This window comes from Pararge aegeria, chromosome 6 (genome assembly GCF_905163445.1).
Source record: "Pararge aegeria chromosome 6, ilParAegt1.1, whole genome shotgun sequence".
Taxonomy (NCBI): Eukaryota; Metazoa; Arthropoda; class Insecta; order Lepidoptera; family Nymphalidae; genus Pararge; species Pararge aegeria.
The window spans coordinates 15,193,901-15,215,173 of record NC_053185.1 but is presented as its reverse complement, the minus strand read 5'-3'; the positions used below and the strand labels follow the sequence as shown (position 1 = coordinate 15,215,173).

Genomic DNA, 21,273 nt, shown 5'->3' with positions numbered 1-21,273 from the left:
CTACTTGCGTGATCAGTATAATGTATTCATTTTCATTCTAAGCACTCTGAAACTTATTTATTCTTTGGAACACCTGTAGGTACTCTTAAAATTCGAAATTATTTTGCATGAATAGTGTCAAATGTTATGATTTCGGCGCGGCGGCAACGATTGTTTTAGATTTCAAAAGAAGCCGCCGGCGCGTGTATCATAACCATGTACTTCCGAAAAGCGGCAAATTTCTTTGAGAAGTAAGTACAAAACCTTTGATGCCGCATTATCAAAGTGCCGATGGTTAAAACATAACTATGCATGCACTCAGTTTGATTTTAATAGATATTTTTTTATTCGCTATGTTTATGGTATTAGTCGTAATGCGCATAGGTCCAGTTTTTCATATTCTTTGATATAGTTTTTTGCGTCTCATAGAATTCCTAAGCGTACCTACCTACCTATACACCGAACTGTTACACCTAACTACTCCGTGAAATAGCGCTAAGTCCTAGCTGCAAGACGCAAGAGTCTTGCAGGCTATGTCTTGTTCTTGCTCAAGTCTTGCACGGTCAGTCTTGGTCTTGGTCTTGCTAAAAATACGCGGTCTTGTTCTTGGTCTTGGTCTTGCAAAAACGCAAGAACAAGACCAAGACTGCAAGACCAAGACTGAATTTGGGCAACACTACCAATGGCACCTAATCTAAGCAAGCCTGCATCGTTGGTGGCATTCAAGTTTAACATTTTTGTTTAATTTTAGCTCGGTGGCCGTAAATTTTTTATAAACGACATTTTTAATGAATATAATATTTCAGTTGCATGCATTCCTTATATACAGACAGTATTAGAAAGTGAGCTTTGGATTGTAAGAGCCTGGGTTCCATTCCCGCGTCGGGCCTAAAATTGTCATATGTATTATTGTCAAGTTACAACAACATAGTTGGTGTACGCTCTAAAGGCTTCCATGAGAAAAAAGGGTTCATGATTGAAATAAATTCAAAAATCAAATGAAATTTTAAAGAGAGCGTTTTTAAAAGCGATCTGAAACATGTCGCTAGCACGTAAATGGTTATAAGAACAAGGAAATATCTTGCATATAAAGCTCACTATCCCTCTTAAATGGTACTAAATCTGGCCCCGGTTATTAACCCCAATCATAATATCAATTACCATTCCTAACTTGACGAAGTATACGTAGAACTAGATCCAATAACCTATATAGCTGCTAAACTTTCTATTCGCTTACTATCATGTTCACGTTATCTTATCTTCACTAAGGGCAGGCTACAGGTTCTGTTGCGATGAAAGTACCTGACCTTTGGTTTTGTTAAGCTGCGCAAGAGTTTCTTTCTCATTATGTGCTGTTCTGTTTTGACCTCTCGGGCAAAGTGGTGTGTGCCTTAAGTAGAAAGTTTTGGGTTCGATACGGGCACGGGTTCATTTTCTTAATTGATTTCTAGGTCGCCTAAAGTCTTGTCAGATAGGAGACTTCGTTCGACTCGTCAGTTGCCTTAGTCCAGTTTACATCAGCTTTACAACTTATATCGTGGAATCGTGTTAGAGTATGGCACGTTTGTCTTAAGTAAGGAGATATTAGGCTCGATTATTGGGTCATTTATTTAAAGCTAATTGCTTTGATGAGTACCTGCAGTGCAGTCGCCTATTTGGAGATTTCCTTCCATCCTACCGAATGGAAAAAATATTAAAAACGGTACAGGGAAAGGCAATTGTAATTCCTAAGATAGCAATATGAAAATGAAGCGAAATTTTCTTCGAATGCGGGATATTTTATAAATAAATAAATAAATATACTACGACAATACACACGTCGCTATCTAGCCCCATAGTAAGCTTAGTTTGTGTTATGGGTACTGAGATGACTGATGAATATTTTTATGAATAATATATGTAATACTTATAATTTACATATATAGGTATAGGTATATTTATTAATATAATAAGGTTACATGTTAGATTTAAGTAAAATAATACTACCGATAACTGGTAATAAGGTCTTGTAATATCATTCAGAATGTTAAAAAAAACATATATTTCAACTAGACCTATAAATACTTTTAAAATGTCAAGTACGTTTCTTTGTATTGACTCTACTATAGGTTTGGATGATAGATTCTACCTAGAAGAAATCGGCCAGAACATCAGTTGCTACTTTTCTTTTCCGAGCAAATGTTGTGAAAAAATACATCTCTATTATTCATGCTGCAAATACTAACTGCTTTAATTATGCCCTCAAATTTCCATCTTACTAAATACCAAACTATACGTACCTACGCCATTTTCTTACTTAAACATTTTCACTTGCAGTTTATGAAGCTTGAATGTTCACCAAAACTAACTAACTTATGAAACCTTATACATAATGTTGTATTTTTTATCGTTTAGGCGTTGACGTTTCTCGCGTAATAAATGTTCCAGTTATTTTCCTTGAAATAGGTATGCGACTGTTCATTACGCAAAATAACAACATACGAATAAGGTTTTGCTATATAAATCAGGCACGTAGCAACTTATCAACAAAAACTTAATAGTTCTACGTTTTCATACGTACTAAAATATATAGGTATGAAAGGCATTATAATGGTAGTATGCTATAATGCCAGGTACTAATATATACTCGTAGTTAGGAAAGGCATTAACTTCTATGCAGCGGCGATTAGAAAATTTCGCTGATTTTTCTACTTTTGTAAGTAAATAATAATAATAAAAATTCTTGCCAATACATAAAACATAATACATAAATAGCTTTTAAACTAGACTAGGGTGTGATAGCGGCCTTATCACTGTTAGTGATCCCTTCCAGGCAAACTATACATATTATTTATATAATATTTGGAGTCAGCAAAATTTTCTGCACTGGATAACTGTTGTATTTCATTTATTGATAACCTTGAAATTTGTTCCCGTACAAGCATTAGAAGATTTTTTTATTGTTTCCCGGAAGCTATTTACTTTTGTCATTTCTCTCAGTTGGTCATACTTAGCGCAATTGATAGGGAATTTCTGATTTCTAAATTTTCTCTAATCTGATCTGGTGGGTGGCCCGCTAGTGAACACCCTAACGACAGAGAAGTGCCGCCAAGCGATTTACCACCAAGTAAAATATAGGCAAGACTAACTTATACATGTTATTTAGACATGGAAAAAAGGCCATAGTAAATCCAGAAAAAGTAGACATTAATAATGGATCTAAACAAAATTAGAGGGAACAAACATACACTAAAGCTAGTTAGCTATAACTGTAAGTCCTTGAAGCGGTCGGTGGACAGCGTGAGGAGCCTATGCGGATCTGCGGATGTAGTCGCACTCCAGGAGACCTGGCTGCTGCCGTTTGAACTTACCTACCTTAGCACCATTCACGACGAGTTTGAGTCTACGGGTACATCGGCTGTTGATACGGGAGCCGGCATTCTACGTGGCCGTCCCCACGGAGGAGTCGCGCTGTTATGGCGTAAGAATGTGTTTTCGTCCGTGTCTATAGTGAAGTGCGACAGCGTGAGGTTGTGCGCCCTCAAATGTCAGGTACGTGAGCACTCGATGCTATTTTTTTCTGTGTATATGCCTACAGACTGCCCGGATAATTTAGCGGAATTTACAGAGTGCTTGAGTGAAATTAATGCAATTATTGAAGACTGCGGTATTAGTATGGTTTTTATGTTAGGCGACTTTAACGCACACCCTGGGGAATTATTTTTTAATGAATTGATACAGTTTTGTAGCGAGCAATCATGGGTGTGTGCCGACTACGAACTGTTGTCAAATAAAAGCGATGTATTTACATATACTAGTGACATTCACGGCTGCTCGCGATGGCTAGACCACTGCCTTGTAACGAGTATGGCTAGAAAATACGTTGATCGTATAAACATAGTGAACAATGTGTCGTGGTCTGATCATTATCCTGTAGAGGTTTATTGTAAACTCAATTTATTTCACACTCGTCTAGAAAGCGCGCAATCGACGGCTTTTAATAAAATAAGTTGGGGATGTAGGGACACTGATCAGATTAGTCTCTATACTGAGTTTTGTAACAATAGGTTGAAGATGGTAGACTTTCCCGTAGAGATGGTAGATTGCTGTAATGAACTATGTAACGACCCGGAACATAAACGGATCTTAGACCGATTGTACGAGGATATTACAAGCATACTACAGGATGCGGCAATATATAGTCACAGAGCTACCCAGCGACATAAAAAACGATATATCACTGGGTGGAACAAACATGTGAGACCGGCTCATGCGAAGGCTCGTCTCTGTTTTCAGTCATGGGTGTGGGCTGGGAGGCCGACTTGTGGAGTCTTGTACGACGAGATGCGGGAATCTCGCAAGGTATTTAAAAATAAACTTAAATGGTGCCAGAACAACGAGGAGCAAATCAAAATGGACATGTTAGCCACATCGTACGAGACTAAGCATTTCGGCAAGTTCTGGCAGCACACCAATAGACTGAATGCAAGGGCGAATCTTCCGAGTGAAGTAGGTGGAGTGAGCGGATCTCAAAAGATTGCTAATATGTTTAGGGAGCAATTTAAAGTGGAGCCTCTTAAAATACCCTTTACGAACAACGATGCTGAGGACATCGTGGTTAACAGGGAAGTCTTGGTGCGTTTTACGCTTACTGAAGTCAAGGGAGCACTAAAGAGTATGAAACATGGAAAGTCACCGGGACACGATGGCCTGAGCATCGAGCACTTAAGGTATGCGGGTTCGCACCTTCCCAGAGTCCTCAAATTGCTCTACAACCTTTGTATTAACCACAGTTACCTGCCAGAAGACATGATGAAGACAGTAGTAGTGCCCATTATCAAAAACAGAACAGGTGATGCGGCGGATAGATCCAACTACAGGCCGATATCGCTGGCGACGATAGTGGCTAAGGTGCTGGACAGTTTGCTGGATGCACAGCTAAGTAAATCAATTAAAATACACGACGCTCAGTTCGGCTTTCAGCCTGAACTCTCTACGGAAAGCGCAATCCTGTGCCTCAAGCAAGCTGTGCGGTACTATACCGACAGGAAAACTCCTGTTTATGCCTGTTTTTTGGATCTATCCAAAGCATTTGACCTAGTAGCTTACGACGTCTTGTGGCATAAGCTCGAAAAGGAATCAGCTTTGAGACCCGAACTGATTTCATTGTTTAAATACTGGTATGGTAACCAAACTAATGTGGTTAGGTGGGGTAATGAACTTAGTGACCCATATAAAATGGAGTGTGGAGTGAGACAGGGAGGGCTGACGTCCCCTAGGCTGTTTAATTTGTATGTGAACCAGCTGATTGAGAGGCTCGGTGGAGCTGGTGTCGGGTGTTCAATAGATGGCATACGCATGAATAACCTTAGCTACGCCGACGACATGGTTCTACTGAGCCCCTCAGTTGGGGGTCTTAAAAGGTTGCTGCAACTCTGTGAGGAGTATGCCGAGATGAATGGACTCAGTTACAACGCCAAAAAAAGCGAGTTCCTTGTTTTCAGGGGAAAGAACAAACTATCCAGCTTTAAACCAAAGATACAATTATGTGGTAATCCCCTGAAGCAAGTAACTGAGTTCAAGTATCTCGGTCATGTAGTAACCGACAGCCTGAGGGATGATAGTGACATGGAACGAGAGCGCCGGGCTCTGTCGGTCCGAGGCAATATGTTAGCCCGCAGATTTGCGCGCTGTACTGGGCAAGTAAAGCTGACCTTATTCAGGGCTTACTGCCAGTCATTCTACACGTGCAGTCTGTGGACGGACTACAGGCAGCGGACCTACAGTGCCTTGCGTGTTCAATATAACAATGTGCTGAGAGCGGTGTTGAGGAAGCCTCGACACTGCAGTGCGTCGGCAATGTTTGCGGATGCTCGCGTGGATGATTTCTACGCGATCATGCGCAAGCGTGCCGCGTCCATGATGCGCAGGCTAATGAGTAGTACCAACACTCTTCTCAGCGCATTGGCCAGGAAACTAGATAGTCCTCTCTGGAGGTGCTGGGGGGGTGCGCACATAGGCGCCAAGAGGCTCCCTCGGGCTTTTTAGTTATAGTTTTTAGTTATAGAATTAGTTGTTAAGCTAGAAATAAGTACCTACTAACATAGTTTAAGTTATTTGTCATACTAACACAATTATGGGTCTAATGGCCTGAAATAAAAGTTTATTTATTTTTTATTTATTTATTTTATAACGTAATAAAAAAAAAGAAATAATTCTATTTACTTTCATTTCATATAGCCCAAGTTATACAATTTGCATCATCATCGGTAACTTCTTTCCACACAATTGCGAATTCGTCATCATCATATCAACCCATTAACGGCTTTATACAGGGCTCTAGTCTCCCAGAGTGAAAATATTTTAGGCCATAGTCCACCGCGCTGTCCCAGTGCGGACTGGTGGACTCCACACGTCTTTGATAACGTTATAGAGAACTCTCAGGCATGGTTTCCCCACTATCTTTTCCTTCTCCGTTAAAGCAAGTGATAATTTAATTGCCTAAAGCGCACTTAAACTTACAAAGATAGAGGTGTGTTCTTGGATTCGAACTCGGTCTCCCGAAAGTGAAGCCAAAGTGCGCTTCACCAAGTCAAAGCTTTCACAGTTTGACAAGCCTGGTAGCCTGAGCCCTTCGCATACTGAGGAGAGACTCGTGCTCTGCAGTGGGCCGGTAATGAGTTGATGATGAACTATTAAACAAGTCTCCAGCATTTGTATTATTATACGAAAAAGACTGTACACAATATATCTAACTACTATAATTTCGAGGTATCTATTTAAGGTATACGTCAATATTTACGATTCGGTTGTTACGTCTCCTACAATCACAATGTAATGCTACACGTCCCACCAAGTTACGTATAGGCCTATAGTGTTACTGCATCTGTAGAAACATTATCCAGCAGGCATCGTGTGTCCGGAAGGCGGAAATAATATGGGCATGTTATCAATATGGTACAAACTGTTTGCCCAGTTGTTTTGCTTATATTGAAGGTGTCGCGTAAAAAGAGCGCTGTGAGATACACGTGGACTGACCAATAAACTCCCTTACGCCAATAAAGAACTCCCTTACGCAGTTGTGAAAGCTGAGGTCTTATAACTAGAGTCCTGGGGTAAATCGCTGCTGGAGAAAATTCGGGAATTTATATTTTTTGAATTTTCTAGCTTCCACCCTACCAACAAAATGCCGCCGAATGATACAGCGGCAACCATAGGTTGAGGCATCTGCTTAGTCCGTCAATTATAACTAAGTATAAAAAAAGACTTGTCCGCAGCACTAATAAAAGATTTTGTTAAAAGAGTTAGTATGTACTTTTATAGTTATATCTTTACAACTTGGTATTTGGTTAAAGAATAAAATACACGCGTTTTAAATTTCTTGCAAGTACTACCCGTAAATGTTGTTTGGTGTTCAACACATTATAATATATGATGCCTTGTTACTTTCGCATTTGTACTGACGTATTGATGCCTAAATTTGATGTTAATAATTTAGCTAAATATTCACGTCATAATCACTGAGTTCCATTTGCCCAAGCAAGTCAACCATCAGCGCACTTTTTAGCTGTCATTTCCAATACTCTGTAGTAGGAAGTAGTCATGCGTTAATAAAAGTTACTTAAGTAATTATATAATAAACATTTATCCGGCGACGTTTTGGTGCGCGAGGATTTCCGTTTGAATTAGGCTAGTTACCCGGTAGATTTATGAGTTAAGGAACTAGAAACTATACATAATAATACGCCATGGCCGCTGTACCACTTGGAACCGCACTTTAAGTTAGTTCTAAGATGAGCTATTTACTTTCAGCATATCATACTATCTTATTGCCAGTCGGACATTTGTTACATTTTGACGCTTAGACTACACACTTAAAGTTTAAACTTCTTTTGGCTAAGGTATTTGTACGATATAAAAAATAAATAAATTAATAATTGAATATACTACACACATCGCCATCTAGCCCCAAATTAAGCGTAGCTTATGTAATGGGTACACAGATAGCAGATGAATAATTTTATAAATACTTATAATATACAAATAAACACCCAGCATTAACATTTATGTTCATCACACAAGCATTTTCCAGTTGTAGGAGTAGAAACCACGGCCTTGGACTCAAAAAGCAGTGTCGCTGCCCACTGTGCCAGTCGGCCGTCATAAATCTATAGATATGGTTATACTATGGTTATACAATACTTAAATTGCTTAGATTACTTACTTTTTATTAAATGAAGGATAAGGAAAGATTAGTTAGTTTAGATATGTTAAAAATTTGATTGATTTTGAAGTTTTTTTTGTTTCTCTTTCAAGATTTTTATTTTTATCTCATCGTAACACACTTTAAACTAAACAAATATATGGCGGACTTAATTGTAACTCACAAAAATACTGGCTTTGATACCTATTTCCCCTACTTCATATTAAAGAGCTATGCTCTATATGAACAATATATGATATGAAAAATATATGAAATGAACAATATCAGGAATGAGAAGATCCGTGAAAGAAACAGAGTTATCGAAATAGCATACAAGGTGCTGGAATGGCGAATCCTCAGTGTTGGTAGACCCCCAGGAAGCCGCTGGACTCATGCAGCACATGACCTTGGTATTTGGAACTCCCTACGGAAGATCTATGTCCGTAAAGACTACAATCAACTTTGAATTTTGATACGTCCTCCGTTTATTTCCCGTTGAAAAGGGCTATAAGTGAAGCGGAAATAGCTTGCGTCAAACCTTCAAGGGGAAATTACGATGATTTTACAGCCCGTATAGTAAATGGCAATGGATTTCTATAAGAGCATTTTTACCACAATAACATAGAGGGAAAATAAACATCGAAGGCAGCGTGACCTAAATCCGTCTCTAAGTAGGGAATTAAGGATAAAAGCCTATAATACATCTGTCAATTATGGTGTAAGGGCGCTTTTTACCTAATTATATAAACGTCGCATGTAGTCATTTCCGTAATTTAATACTTTTTAGTTTTTAATTACTATAGTTACTTATTAGTATAGTAATACTACGTCAACGAGTTCGATATTGAAATGTGTGATTTTTCGCCATTTTGGTCTTTAATTCTTTAATCATAATGTATAAAGTTAAATATTTTTTTTATTTTTGATTCTTTTTAGAGCAGTTTATTATTTTAAGAAACGTTTAAATGTTTCACTTTCTAATATGTATATTAAATCTGAAGAGTTTGTTTGTTTACCTGAACGTGATGATCTCAGAAACTACTGGTCTGATTTGAAAAAATCTGTGTTGTTCTCTTAGCGAGGTTATGTTCATTTAGCGAGGAAGCCTATAGGCTATAAACTATCACGCTAAGACCAAAAGAAGTATATCACTTATGAAGAATATTTCAAAATCGTGTTTTTTTTTTCGAGCGTGCGCTTCGTTAACGTTTAAAGATTCGATAAAATTATGTACGACAAAGTTGTTGTCCTTTAAAAGTTCTAATAAAAAGTCCGAAGCATATGTCTATCTTTCAAGGTTGACTTATACTGTAATGATATAATTCAGTATTTTAATTCTCACGAAGAAGCTCAATTTTTTGCTCTTCTTAATATAAACTAGCTGACCCGTGCAACTTCGTAGCACCAAATCACACGGAAAACACGAATAAAATGTCATTTTCTCAAAATGAATCCTAGCTAGATCGTTTTATCGCCCCCGAAACCCCCTGTGTAATAAATTTCATGAAAATCGTTGGAGCCCGATTCCGAGATTCAATTATATATACCTACCAGAATTGCTCGTTTATAGTTATAAGATTTAAATTCAATAACGCTTATAATTCAGAAATAATTTCATATTTCGCTTCAAAGGTAGCCGCTTAAGCCGAAGTAGGCTATTTTGTTGGAAGCCTTGTAAAGGACATAACGGAAACTACCCCTACACGTGTTCATAAACTAGAAATTAACACAGATGTCAATGACACATAAGCCGATGAAAAAAATAAAGGCTCGTTGGTTATAGTTCGAGCGTAGGTACAGGCTAAAACTGTACCTATGTGTTAAATAATTCTACTGCTGTTATTTAAATAGGAAACTATACTTGTTGTTTTGTAATTCTTTTATAAAGCAAGATAAACTGATTGACTTGAGCTTTTATATCATCATCATTATCACATCAACCCTTTACCGGCCCACTACGGCACGGGTTCCTTCCACAATGAGAAGGGGTTAAGGCCGTAGTCCACCACGCTGGCCCAGTTCGGATTGGTGGACTCCACACACCTTTGAGAACATTATGTAGAACTCCCCGACTTACCTTATGTTTTCCTTCGCCGTTGAAGCAAGTGATATTTTTATTACTTAAAAGGCACATAAAATAGAAAAGCTAGAGGTGTGAGCTAGGATTCGAACTCGGCCCCCCAAAAGTAAAGTCGAGCTCCTAACCAAGCGCTATCACCGCTTCATATATGTAATGTTTATATACTGTAAGAACTTAGCGATTTCTATAGCAAAACACATTTCTGTTTTTACCTCTTCATATTAAATGGATATTATATATGATGATATTAAGGTATATTCGTTTTTGAAATAATATATAGCATATTTTTATCGGGTACAGCATTAGTATGATGACATAAGAAGGCTCAGAGTCAATAGGCGATAGAGAGAGCTATGCTCGGAGTATCTCAAATTGATCAAAACAGAAATGAGGAGATCCGTAGAAGAATAAGAGTTACAGACATAGCTCAGGGCTTTCATAATTACTGCCATACTCCTCAACAGGTTAGCCCGCTACCATCTTAGACTGCATCATCACTTACCACCAGGTGTGATTGCAGTCAAGAGCTGCAAGTTGAAAAAATATACGGCCCGGCCGATTGGCGCAGTTTGCAGCGACCCTGCTTTCTGAGTCCAAGGCCGTGTGTTCGATTCCCACTACTGGAATTTTTTTGTGTGATGAGCATGGATGTTTTCCAGTGTCTGGGTGTTTATATGTATATTCTATGTATTTATGTATATTATTCATAAAAATATTCATCAGTCATCTTAGTACCCATAACACAAGCTACGCTTACTTTGGGGTTAGACGGCGTTGTGTGTATTGTCGTAGTATATTTATTTGTTTGTTTATTTATTTATTCATTTATTTATTTATATATATATATATATATATATATATATAAATATATTTATATACCCAACCCAACCTAACCCACCGGCCCAAATACTAATTCTTTAGCTTTTTCAAATTCAAAATTCAAATTCAAAATTGATTAATTTCAAGTAGGCAAGTTTTAATAAAAGCCTAAACAAGCACTTTGGAACCGTCAAGTAGGTATATCTTTAATATCTATCTATCTATCACATGTATTGGTCTTACGTTGTAATGCCACTTTACAGAAGCAACTGTTTTTTTTCTCAATGAAATAAATAAATACAGAAAAATTTTAAGTCGTAGAACAAAAGTTGTTAGTTTTAATGATGGGAACAACAAGGCCGAGGGCTTTCTGGTAAATGTATGTAACCCTGTATAGATAAACCTCTAAAAACTTCAGAGTTTGGAACATCGTCGCAAGGTTGCCTGCCTTCCGATATTGTATAGGATATACTTCGGAGAGTGTGCTCAAGAACTATTTGATCTAGTTCCCCCCTCGCCTTTTTACCGAACCGCGAGGCACCGTAAGGATCTGCATCCCTACGTGGTCGATATACCGCGGACGCGTATATCGTTCGTTTCTGATCCGCACCGCTAGGATCTGGAATGCTCTTCCAGCTTCCATTTTCTCCAGTTCCTACAATATGAGTACCTTCAAATCAAGAGTGAATAGGCATCTTCTAGGCAAGCGCGCTCCACCTTAGGCTGCATCATCGCTTACTATCATGCGTGATTGCAGTCAAGCGCTTGTCTATATACTTAAAAAAAAATTGTGCGTGTACTAGTGTACATACGTAAAAAGTGAAACTTCTTAAAGACCTTATTTTTCGAAAAATTATCTACTGCAACTTTACAGAAACTGGTTAAATAAAGTTAAATTAGATAAAGTTTAACAAAAGGCTTTTATTATCATGGACATGAATACAAATAATACAATTATGTCATTTTACTTTATTACTACTAAGATTATTACAGCTTTAATTTAATTGTAATATTATTATTATGGCTTATGGTATAAATAAATATACTACGACAATACACACATCGCCATCTAGGCTCTAGCCCTAAAGTAAGCTTGTGTTATGCGTACTAAGATGACTGAAGAATATTTTTATGAATAGAAATAAACACCCAGACACTGAAAAACACTTATGTTTATCACACAAACATTTTCCCGTTGTGGGAATCGAACCCACGGCCTTGGACTCAGAAAGCAGGGTGGCTGCCCACTGCGCCAATCGGCCGTCAAATATTGTTTACATTCCATAAAAACTCCAGCAATTTTAGTGCCGGATCTTGTTGTTAATGTTTGAGGACTTTTTTTTTAATAATATACAAAATTCAAATAATCTTTCAAAAATTCAACTAGCTTCAAAGATTTTTCTGATGCAGATCGGTTTTTTATCATTATTGCAACCGAGTAAAGAGGCACGAAGAGGGAGGAGGAAGAAAAAAATTAATAATATCCAGCTTCTGATTTGGAGATATATAAAGTGCAATAATCAAAATATTCATCCTATTTTCCATTTGGCATTGAGCCATACATAAGTCAGGAGAAAGAACCGAAAAATCTATCGATGAAGTTACAATGTTAACAACATCATTAGTATTATGATATATGCTTACGTCTTCAGCCGTTTAAATATTGCAATGCATTTGAAGTTCGAATAAACTCGAATCAACCGTGATTGGGACAAGATAAAGACGGCGCGTAGCGAAAAAATGTGACGCGTAACTGAAAAATGTTACACTAAATTTTTTTCCAACCCCGATACAGAAGTTTCACTTTAAAAATATATATGCAAAAGTATCCGACCTACCAGGAAGTACCTACCTGCTTGACCGCATACGTAGGCAGGTAGTTTTAAAGTGGGTGATCTTTACCCTAACATATACGAAGCCAATGTGATAAATGTAATAGATTGTATAACGATCAATGTTGTCGTTTCCTTATTATAATGTTATACATACAGAATTAAGAAGATACAGAAGCCTCATTTAGCAATTGCGTGCAGTGCATTGTGTCCAAAACCAGTGAAAACGTGTCGCGCACTTCTTACTTCATACCCACGGAATGTGCTTAGCTAAACATTTTTAAACATTTTCGCATTTTATGGTACACGTTTAAAACATTAGAGGTAAAATAATTACTGTCAAGTGTCAACAGCTAAATGTCATGAAGTGGCCAACCACTAAAGTGGATTGGTTTTTGATGCTTCAATATTATCTGTGCACGCGGATTCTATATGTTTCTTAATTCTGTGGTTGTTCATATATTTTTATTTTAACAGAGTAGGCAATATCCACTTTGTTATTACGTGTTTTATCTTTATCGTACCCAAACGGACCATGTCACGTTATGTTGGCCATATTGACTTTAATTGTACGGATCTATAGTTTTAGAAGAACAATAAGCCATGCTAATAAACTGTTTTTGACAATGCTTTTCCTTATTGCGTTCTTAATTAAAGTTAACTAAATAAAGTTTCAATCAAACCAGCAGCGGCTAAACGAACCTATCTATAAACCGCACAAATATCATGTCTGTTGTATGGGAATCCCCTGAAATATTTATGCTATTCTGTTTTTTGTTGTAGTAGCGGCAACAGAAATGCACAATCTGTGAAAATTTTGACTTTCTAACTATCACGGTTCATGAGATACAGCCTGGTGACAAACAGTAAAAGTAATTAGTAAAAGGGTCCATTTTACCCATGGGCACGGCACCCTAAATAATAAATAATAAGATTAACATTCAAATAGTAAACTGGATCATCTTTTTCACACGTATGTCATATGTAGGTTTATGAATCGCAGTTCCGCTCTGGCATCCTTACTTATTTAAACGTTAATCGTTTTTTATATGATTTGTAATGTGCACTTATAGATCAATTACGCTACATATTCGTTAACTGTTGACGTAACGGACGGGATATAATATAACTATTATTTAAGATCAGTTTCAATTGAACTACATAAACATGCATCTATTTGAGAACCAGCTAGATGAAAGTTTAAACAAAGAAGCCGCTTCGGAGCTTCATTGCTAGCTTAGATTACATTATTCAATTTTTAAGTACCACTACAAAAACACTGCTTATCCTAAAGTGTTTTATATGGCGTATTTAAAGATCTATTTTCCGGTATTGTATAATCTGCATTTAAAATTTTTTTTTTTATCAATTTCTTTTGCCACATTTCTATCCTCCAGTTCTTCGATAAAAATAATTTATTTTTATTTTTATTTCATTTATAGGTTTATTTTCTGTAAATTGCTTCGTCATGACCGTTGCATCCTACTGGACCAATCACTAGGATTCTGTACAAATCAGGGCGTATGATTGGTTGTAATTTTGAGAGGAACTGTAGACAGGAATTGGGGATGCTCAATTTGGCCTTTCATCATCATCGTCATATCGACCTATTACAGTTCCACTATAGGGCGATGTTCTCCTACCACAATGATTTCCTTACGATGTTTCCTTCATTTCTGAAGCAAGTGATATCTGTCCCCCCAAATGTGAAGTCGAAGTCCACTGGGTTAACTCCAGCCAACCCATTGGGCGATATGGCCTCTGCTTTGAGGAAAATTCAAGGGTAAATCCAAAAGTAGGCTACCTTACAGGTTATCTACTCCAGAGACATTACCCGCAGCAATCAACGAACGTTCCCTGACATATAAAAAGGAGTATTAATTTATTTGTATATACTTATTATTAATATAAATTGTATATATTAATTTTTGCTAAGAACAATTACATTCAGATCCCACGGAGGTTGGCACGCGACTATGGTGTTACAGAAACCGCCGTAATACGTGGCTATTATCGTATGATCTGAATATGTTTGTGGCATTCATTTTGAAATGGTTGTTTTTCACCAACATGAGACTGCAATCCGTAAAATATTCCGTAAGCGATTGTTAGATGAATTTGATAATTTGGAGGCCTTATTTGTAAACGAAAAACAGTGGAAGGTATAGAAATAATGGTGATAGCCTTTTTGAACCAATATTATAATATAGGCTACAGAATACAATGAAAATTTTGCCTAATTTGCTATTATCCATGACAAACAGTCATGAGATTCTCATCTTCCATCCGCTAACTTCTTCCGCTATTTACTAACTCAGTTATTACACTACTTTTAAACACAGTTAGCTCGTAGCTCTACCGATTTAAAAATTTGTTTTGTTCGGCTCAATAAAACAAAAAAAGGTTTTTAGAGGAATTGCAAAAAAGTTCCGATTTCGCGGGTTAGCAAATTAACCTTTGTTTATCATAGAGTTTTGCGAAGTAGCGCGTACTCCTATCATTCATATAACTTATAAACATACTATAAGGTACAGTGAATCCTACAGCACCTTGAAATATAATCCCTGACAAGGGATAAAATTAGGATGTCAATCTGCCAAAACATGGAAACAGAGTATAGAAGAAGCCTACTCCCGTTTATTAAAAGTAGGAATATTATTTGGATACTCATTTTTTCTACATGTGCGTCGATGCTTGAAGAGTTGATAAAGTTGTGGGAGAAGATACAATTTTGTCCTTTCCCCAGGCAGAAGAATTCCTCCTGCCCATGCTAGCCGTGCGGAGTGTGTAAACACACTGTATATATATTCCAACGTTATACCACATTTTATTTATAAAGCCTACAGAGGTATTGAATACAAAAGTTGCATAAAAATATAAGTACTTACCTACTTATCAGGTCAATGTATCGAGTACACATTGAATGCAATAAGGCTAACCGAAATCATGATCCAACCATTTATCAAATTACGTTTGATAATAATATGTTCATTATACAAATCTTTGTTGTCGGCTTCGTCTGTGATGTAAGTCATTAGGGTTGTTCATTAATTATTTTAATAGCCGTTTATTACGCAAGGAGCTTTCGCCAATAAAATAATCTTACTATTGTATTCTTTGAATGAAGCTTTGTTCTCGTACGCGGCAATAAATTGTATCTTTATCTAAACTCTCATTGTCTACTGCTATCACTTGTGTAACAGTTAATTGATAATAATTATCCGATTCATATAATATATCGGTTTTTGATAATATTTGTTTCCCTTTATTACCAACAAGAATTAGTTTTTTACAACTTTTAACCCAAATACCGATTTTCGTGTCTCTAAGTTCAGAAACATAGATTTTAGGGATGGAAGGTTTATTGACCCCATGTTACCTACATGGGGTCAATAAACCTTCCATAACCCGTTTCATCCTCCTATTCTTAAAAAATATCAGAATTGCATGTTTGTTGGAAGGTGTTCCTACTGCAAATCCATATGTAAAGTTGACTAATGTAAAATCTTTTTGTAGCTAAAGATATCTCTTGACTCCGATATAGCATATAGCTTCGAGAGATTTCTTGATTAGTCAGTTAGCCTGCCAAACATTTGTACTTTTCTGCTATGTATACAGCTAGGTATAGACTCAGTGGCGTGCACTTCATACATGCACAAAAGCACTGCTTACCCTAAAATTGGTATATAGCTCTTGTAGGAGGAGGATTTTTGCCATTTATGCAATTTTCCTGCTGTATGCATACCCTGGTAAGAAACCCAGTGCCACTGTATAGACTTAATATAAATCTTCAACTGTATTGTAAGTTAGACCTACTTAGTTTATAGATTGAATAGCGACCGCGTTTTTGTATGATTTGATAACGTAACCATAAAGACTGGTTGTTTTTTTGTTCAACTTACCTACATAAAACCACAGCGTTTACAATGCTTACAAAGTTTCTAATTTCATCGTTGGATTTAACCAAAAAAAATCTATCAGATAACTATTTGTACCACAAGAAAGTTATAGGAATGGGTGTGGTTTCCAATTAATCGGTGAATTTGTTAATGAACTGAGGACTTTCGCAATAATTTATATAGTTAACTTATTAGAAAAGGTTTTTTTAGTCTACTACAAGTTAGCTCTTCACCTGGTATGTGCAGTCTCATATGGTAGCGGGACAACCTGTGAGGGATTTGACAGTTTTACCAATGGGTACCGCAAACCAGGTACGCAACATCGTACCGGAACGCTAAATCACTTTACGCACGTCTTTCTTGGTAGGGTGGTCTAGCCACGTCCGAAGTCTCCCATCCTAAGGAGGTAGACAAATGGGGTATATCTATTTTCGTCGCTTTTTCAAAACGGCTCACACTGCATCTCGTCTCAACATTTACGTGTGCCTATACTATAAAACGGTTATAGCCTAGAGGTCAGCTTTAGCGGCCTCACTTCTGAGGGGACCGATTACGATCCCAGGCACTCACCTTTAACTTTTCGGAGCTATGTGCGTTATCCATATCGTTCTCAAAAGGCGTGTGAACTCTACCGATCTTCATTTGGCCGACGTGGTGGACGTCCTAAACCCTTCTCATTCTGAGAAGAGACCCGTGTCCTGTTATGGGCCGCTAATAGGTTTATGATGATAATATTAGAAGAAGGCTCATTACCCTAACATACATACATACAAGGCTCGCTCAAACCAGTGAATCATTTATGAACCAACGAGTTTTAAGTAAATAAAGTCAAGATCACGTCAAGATCATATTTTTAACCTGTCGATCAGAGTAACATGTTTTTGACACGTATTTACAATGACGAAAGCTACTCATTTAACAGGTTTTCTTTACATTTGGTTATTCTTTATGTGTAATCTGACATCATCGATCTCACCTTAGAATCGCAGTAATGATGTCATGTATAAAATTGTCACACGGATATCTACTCTCATAAATACTTATTATATAGATTTTTTTTTAATTTGAGCCCTCTGCCAGTATCTACTTTTAACGCCTAGAAGACCAATTGATTTGTATTTTGCTGTTGTCTGTGAAGATCGTTTTACAGTTACCATTAGGTGGTCCATCTAGTTGTTCCATCAATTCATAATTTCTTCAGTTCCCCAAGTCTATTGGCACCACAAACACCACACACTACATATCTCGCTCAATATTTGTCACTTTACCTTTGCAAGTGGACGAGTTATATATTAGGTTATTAAAATGTTACCTTTTTAAATGTAATTAAAATTCATTTATTTAAAGTAGGCCTAGTTTATAAGAACTTTGGAAACGTCAAGTGAGTTGGTTTGTAGTGACTTTACCAACGCTTCGGAAGGTAGATTCTACCGAGAAGAGCCGTCATGAAACTCAGCAGATTGCTCTTTTTACTGATAGATAAGTACTCATTTAAACTCCTGCACCTATATTTATGTACCCAAATTAGTTTTTCTGCGACAATGTTATAAAAATAAGGATTACAATTATTCTGAGATCAAACGTCAATAATATTAAAATAATAGTTCATGACATTTAACTGTTTAATGTTAAACCGTTATAGCTGTATTTTAAATTTTCTTAAATATTTTATGCAATTGCAGTTTAAGGCACAACCAAAATTTCATTTAAAAAATAATCGTACACTATTCAAAATTTCAATCAAAAAATAATAGTACGCTATTTAATGTTAAATAAAGGATAATGTGGAAGGATAAAACACACTGAATAATTACGTAAAGCTTCTTTGCATGGACTTAATAGTTTGACGTTATGATTGAAAGGATAAAGTTTGAAAATTCTAAGTGAAATTACATTTCTTAGTAGATATTTCATATTCCTTGTTAATCTTTTGAATCTGTAAGAATGTAACACCATAAATAACTCAATCTCATAACTAATTAAGCTGCTATGCGTTTATGAAAATTAGTATTATTTAAAGAGAAAAAAAAACCTGCCAACCTAATATAAGCTTTAAGACTCAAAATCCTAAGCTCCATAAGATTAAAAGTCGCCTGTAAGTTCAAGAATAGCAAGTCAACAATGCAATAAAATATTACATCTCAGAAATTCAGACGCCTAACAGCAACGTTATAGCAAATTGCTTTACTTTTTTGGCAGGCGCTGAATTTTATTTATAACTTCTACGAGCTCAAGATATGTGAATAAGAAGCCCTAAATATGACGGTATAAATAAAATTCATTTGATATTTTTTATACAAATAAATTTTGATATTGGAAACCTATCTGGTTTCTACCTAATCTATATATAAACACGTAAAGAGAATACTGTACGACTACTTAATCTTTAAGCAAATTGTAAAAATATCTCTATATATATATATAGTTACATTTCAAATTGAGAACAAGAGCAGTATACATATTAAATCGGTTGAATTTCAAACACTATTTAATATTTAAGGAATAGTTACGTAAAGCTTCTTTGCATGACCTTAAATAATAGACGTCATGATTGCGAAGGATAACGTTTGGAAATTCTAATCAATTTACCAATTAAGAGCCATGGCTGGATGTGCCCAGTGATGCATGGCGACTCGCCGACGCCACAACGCCTGGCCGTATCGACGGGCGGCCTGTCCCGTGCAGGCGTGCTGGAAACAAAAACGCTGGATACTCACGCATGCGCCGCCCTGTTCCGATATTTCGCCCGGCTCCGAGTGTTGCGACACGCGACTCCTTTTCGCGCTGTGTCGCATAATTGATCGTCTACGTCCAGTCAATACTGACATTGAACGGCCGGTCGACGGTCGCCTCAATACGATTATTTATATTCGAAAACGATAACATTTACCGGCGCTAAGTTGCCTAAAGAATTCAGTGTAATGGCCCCACTATGTGATAGAGTGCTTCGTTATTAGTGGTTTATGTGATGCTGTTTGTGTAAAGTGAAACATGGATGTGGCAAAGGAAAAGACGGGCTACCACGACGACTTCGGGGATGACGATATGAATTCACGTCGCTGCATGCTGGATGGTTAGCAATTGCTCTAATTAAAATTTCAATGCCTCCCATTACAGTGCCCCACACTGTAGAACACAGAAACTGAGAGAGAGTAGAGACCTCTAGAGAATAATTGGTTAATTATCCACGTATTTTCTTGTTTATTCTTTGTCCACTCTATTGGTACCAAAAAAATAAGAAAAGGTCAAACTATATTTTTTACTTTATTCACATCCCAGCTCTAATAACAGTCACATGTGCAAGTGTTTGTTTGTGTGAAGTCTCTACATATATGCATTGTATCGATTTTCCATGCAAATGTCACTGGGAAACGATGGCGTGTTTCAACATGTAGGTATAGCTATAGCTTATAATGCTTAGCTATTGTTTCCTGCCCCTCCGTTAGCAATATGACTCCATACAAGAAATAAGTACCTATAGCAACCTTATAGTAAAAAAATCTGGGGTGAAATGCGCATGCTCAATCTACTCTACTATTAGGATGGTGAGATTAATATCATGTTAGTTACCGAAAAGTGGTCAGCCCGATTCAAAATAAATATACTACGACAGCACAAACATCGCTATCTAGTCCCAAAGTAAGCATAGATTGTGATATGGGTACTAATATGACTGATGAATAATTTTGTGAATAATATACATAAATACTAATAATATACACATAAACAAACAGACACTGTAAAATATTGATGCTTTCACACAAACATTTTCCAGTTGTGGGAATCGAACACACGGCTTTTCACTCAGAAAGCAGGTTCAATGCGCACTGCGCCAGTCGGCCGTCAAATGCCGTTAAAATGAATGCTCGATATTGTTCTAAGTGATATCTACTGCGCTTGTAATAATTATTTTTATTCTTAGACCTAAATCATTATTGATAAATACTAAAGCATGTCAGGGTTCAGCTAGGTGTCTAGAGGGCACATTTGTAATCGCGTCATAAAGTTTGATTGATAAGTCAACAATTGTGCAAAACGTGTTTCATTAATTCGCTAGAGGTGAAGGCAATTTGTAATTAAGTAGGCACGACTTTATCTTTTCAACCATTATCTATTATTATTGGAATCATAAAATAATTATTCTTGATCAATACAAGTTTATTAAACAGAATGCGTTCAATACGAAACTCACAAAGCGGTGAAAAAATTAAACGACAACACATTTTCGATAGGGCTAGTGCAGACAGATGGCATCCCGTTTTGGCAAGCAAACCTTGGGCCACAGATCCTTGAATGCCGCTGCGTGCGTTCACCCTGTCTCCCCTCAGTCATCACACGTTATAGGGTTTTAAAATCGATACCAAGTCCCCCTATAAAATCATTTAAGCTTGTGAACGATTTTATAACGCTTCCTAATCGCCTCCATGTCTGTCTGGCTACGAATCGATTGCATTGCAGCATAGATTAATTTGCAATCTCATT

At 36.9% G+C, this 21,273-nt stretch overlaps 1 protein-coding gene across 2 annotated transcripts in view; it reads left to right on the top strand.

Moving 5' to 3' along the window:
- The window catches only part of LOC120624441 (cerebellar degeneration-related protein 2), a 128,078-nt gene that overhangs the window by 71,983 nt on the left and 34,822 nt on the right, over nucleotides 1–21,273 (top strand). Inside the window, exon 1 of one of the 2 annotated variants that reach the window (XM_039890986.1) lies at nucleotides 19,576–19,864. The exons of the other annotated variant lie outside the window; for it this stretch is intronic. Within the exon in view, the coding sequence (XP_039746920.1) occupies nucleotides 19,783–19,864 (82 nt within the window). The 5' untranslated portion in view covers nucleotides 19,576–19,782. Of the gene's footprint in view, nucleotides 1–19,575; nucleotides 19,865–21,273 lie in introns of those variants that run through there. 2 annotated transcript variants of the gene reach the window in all.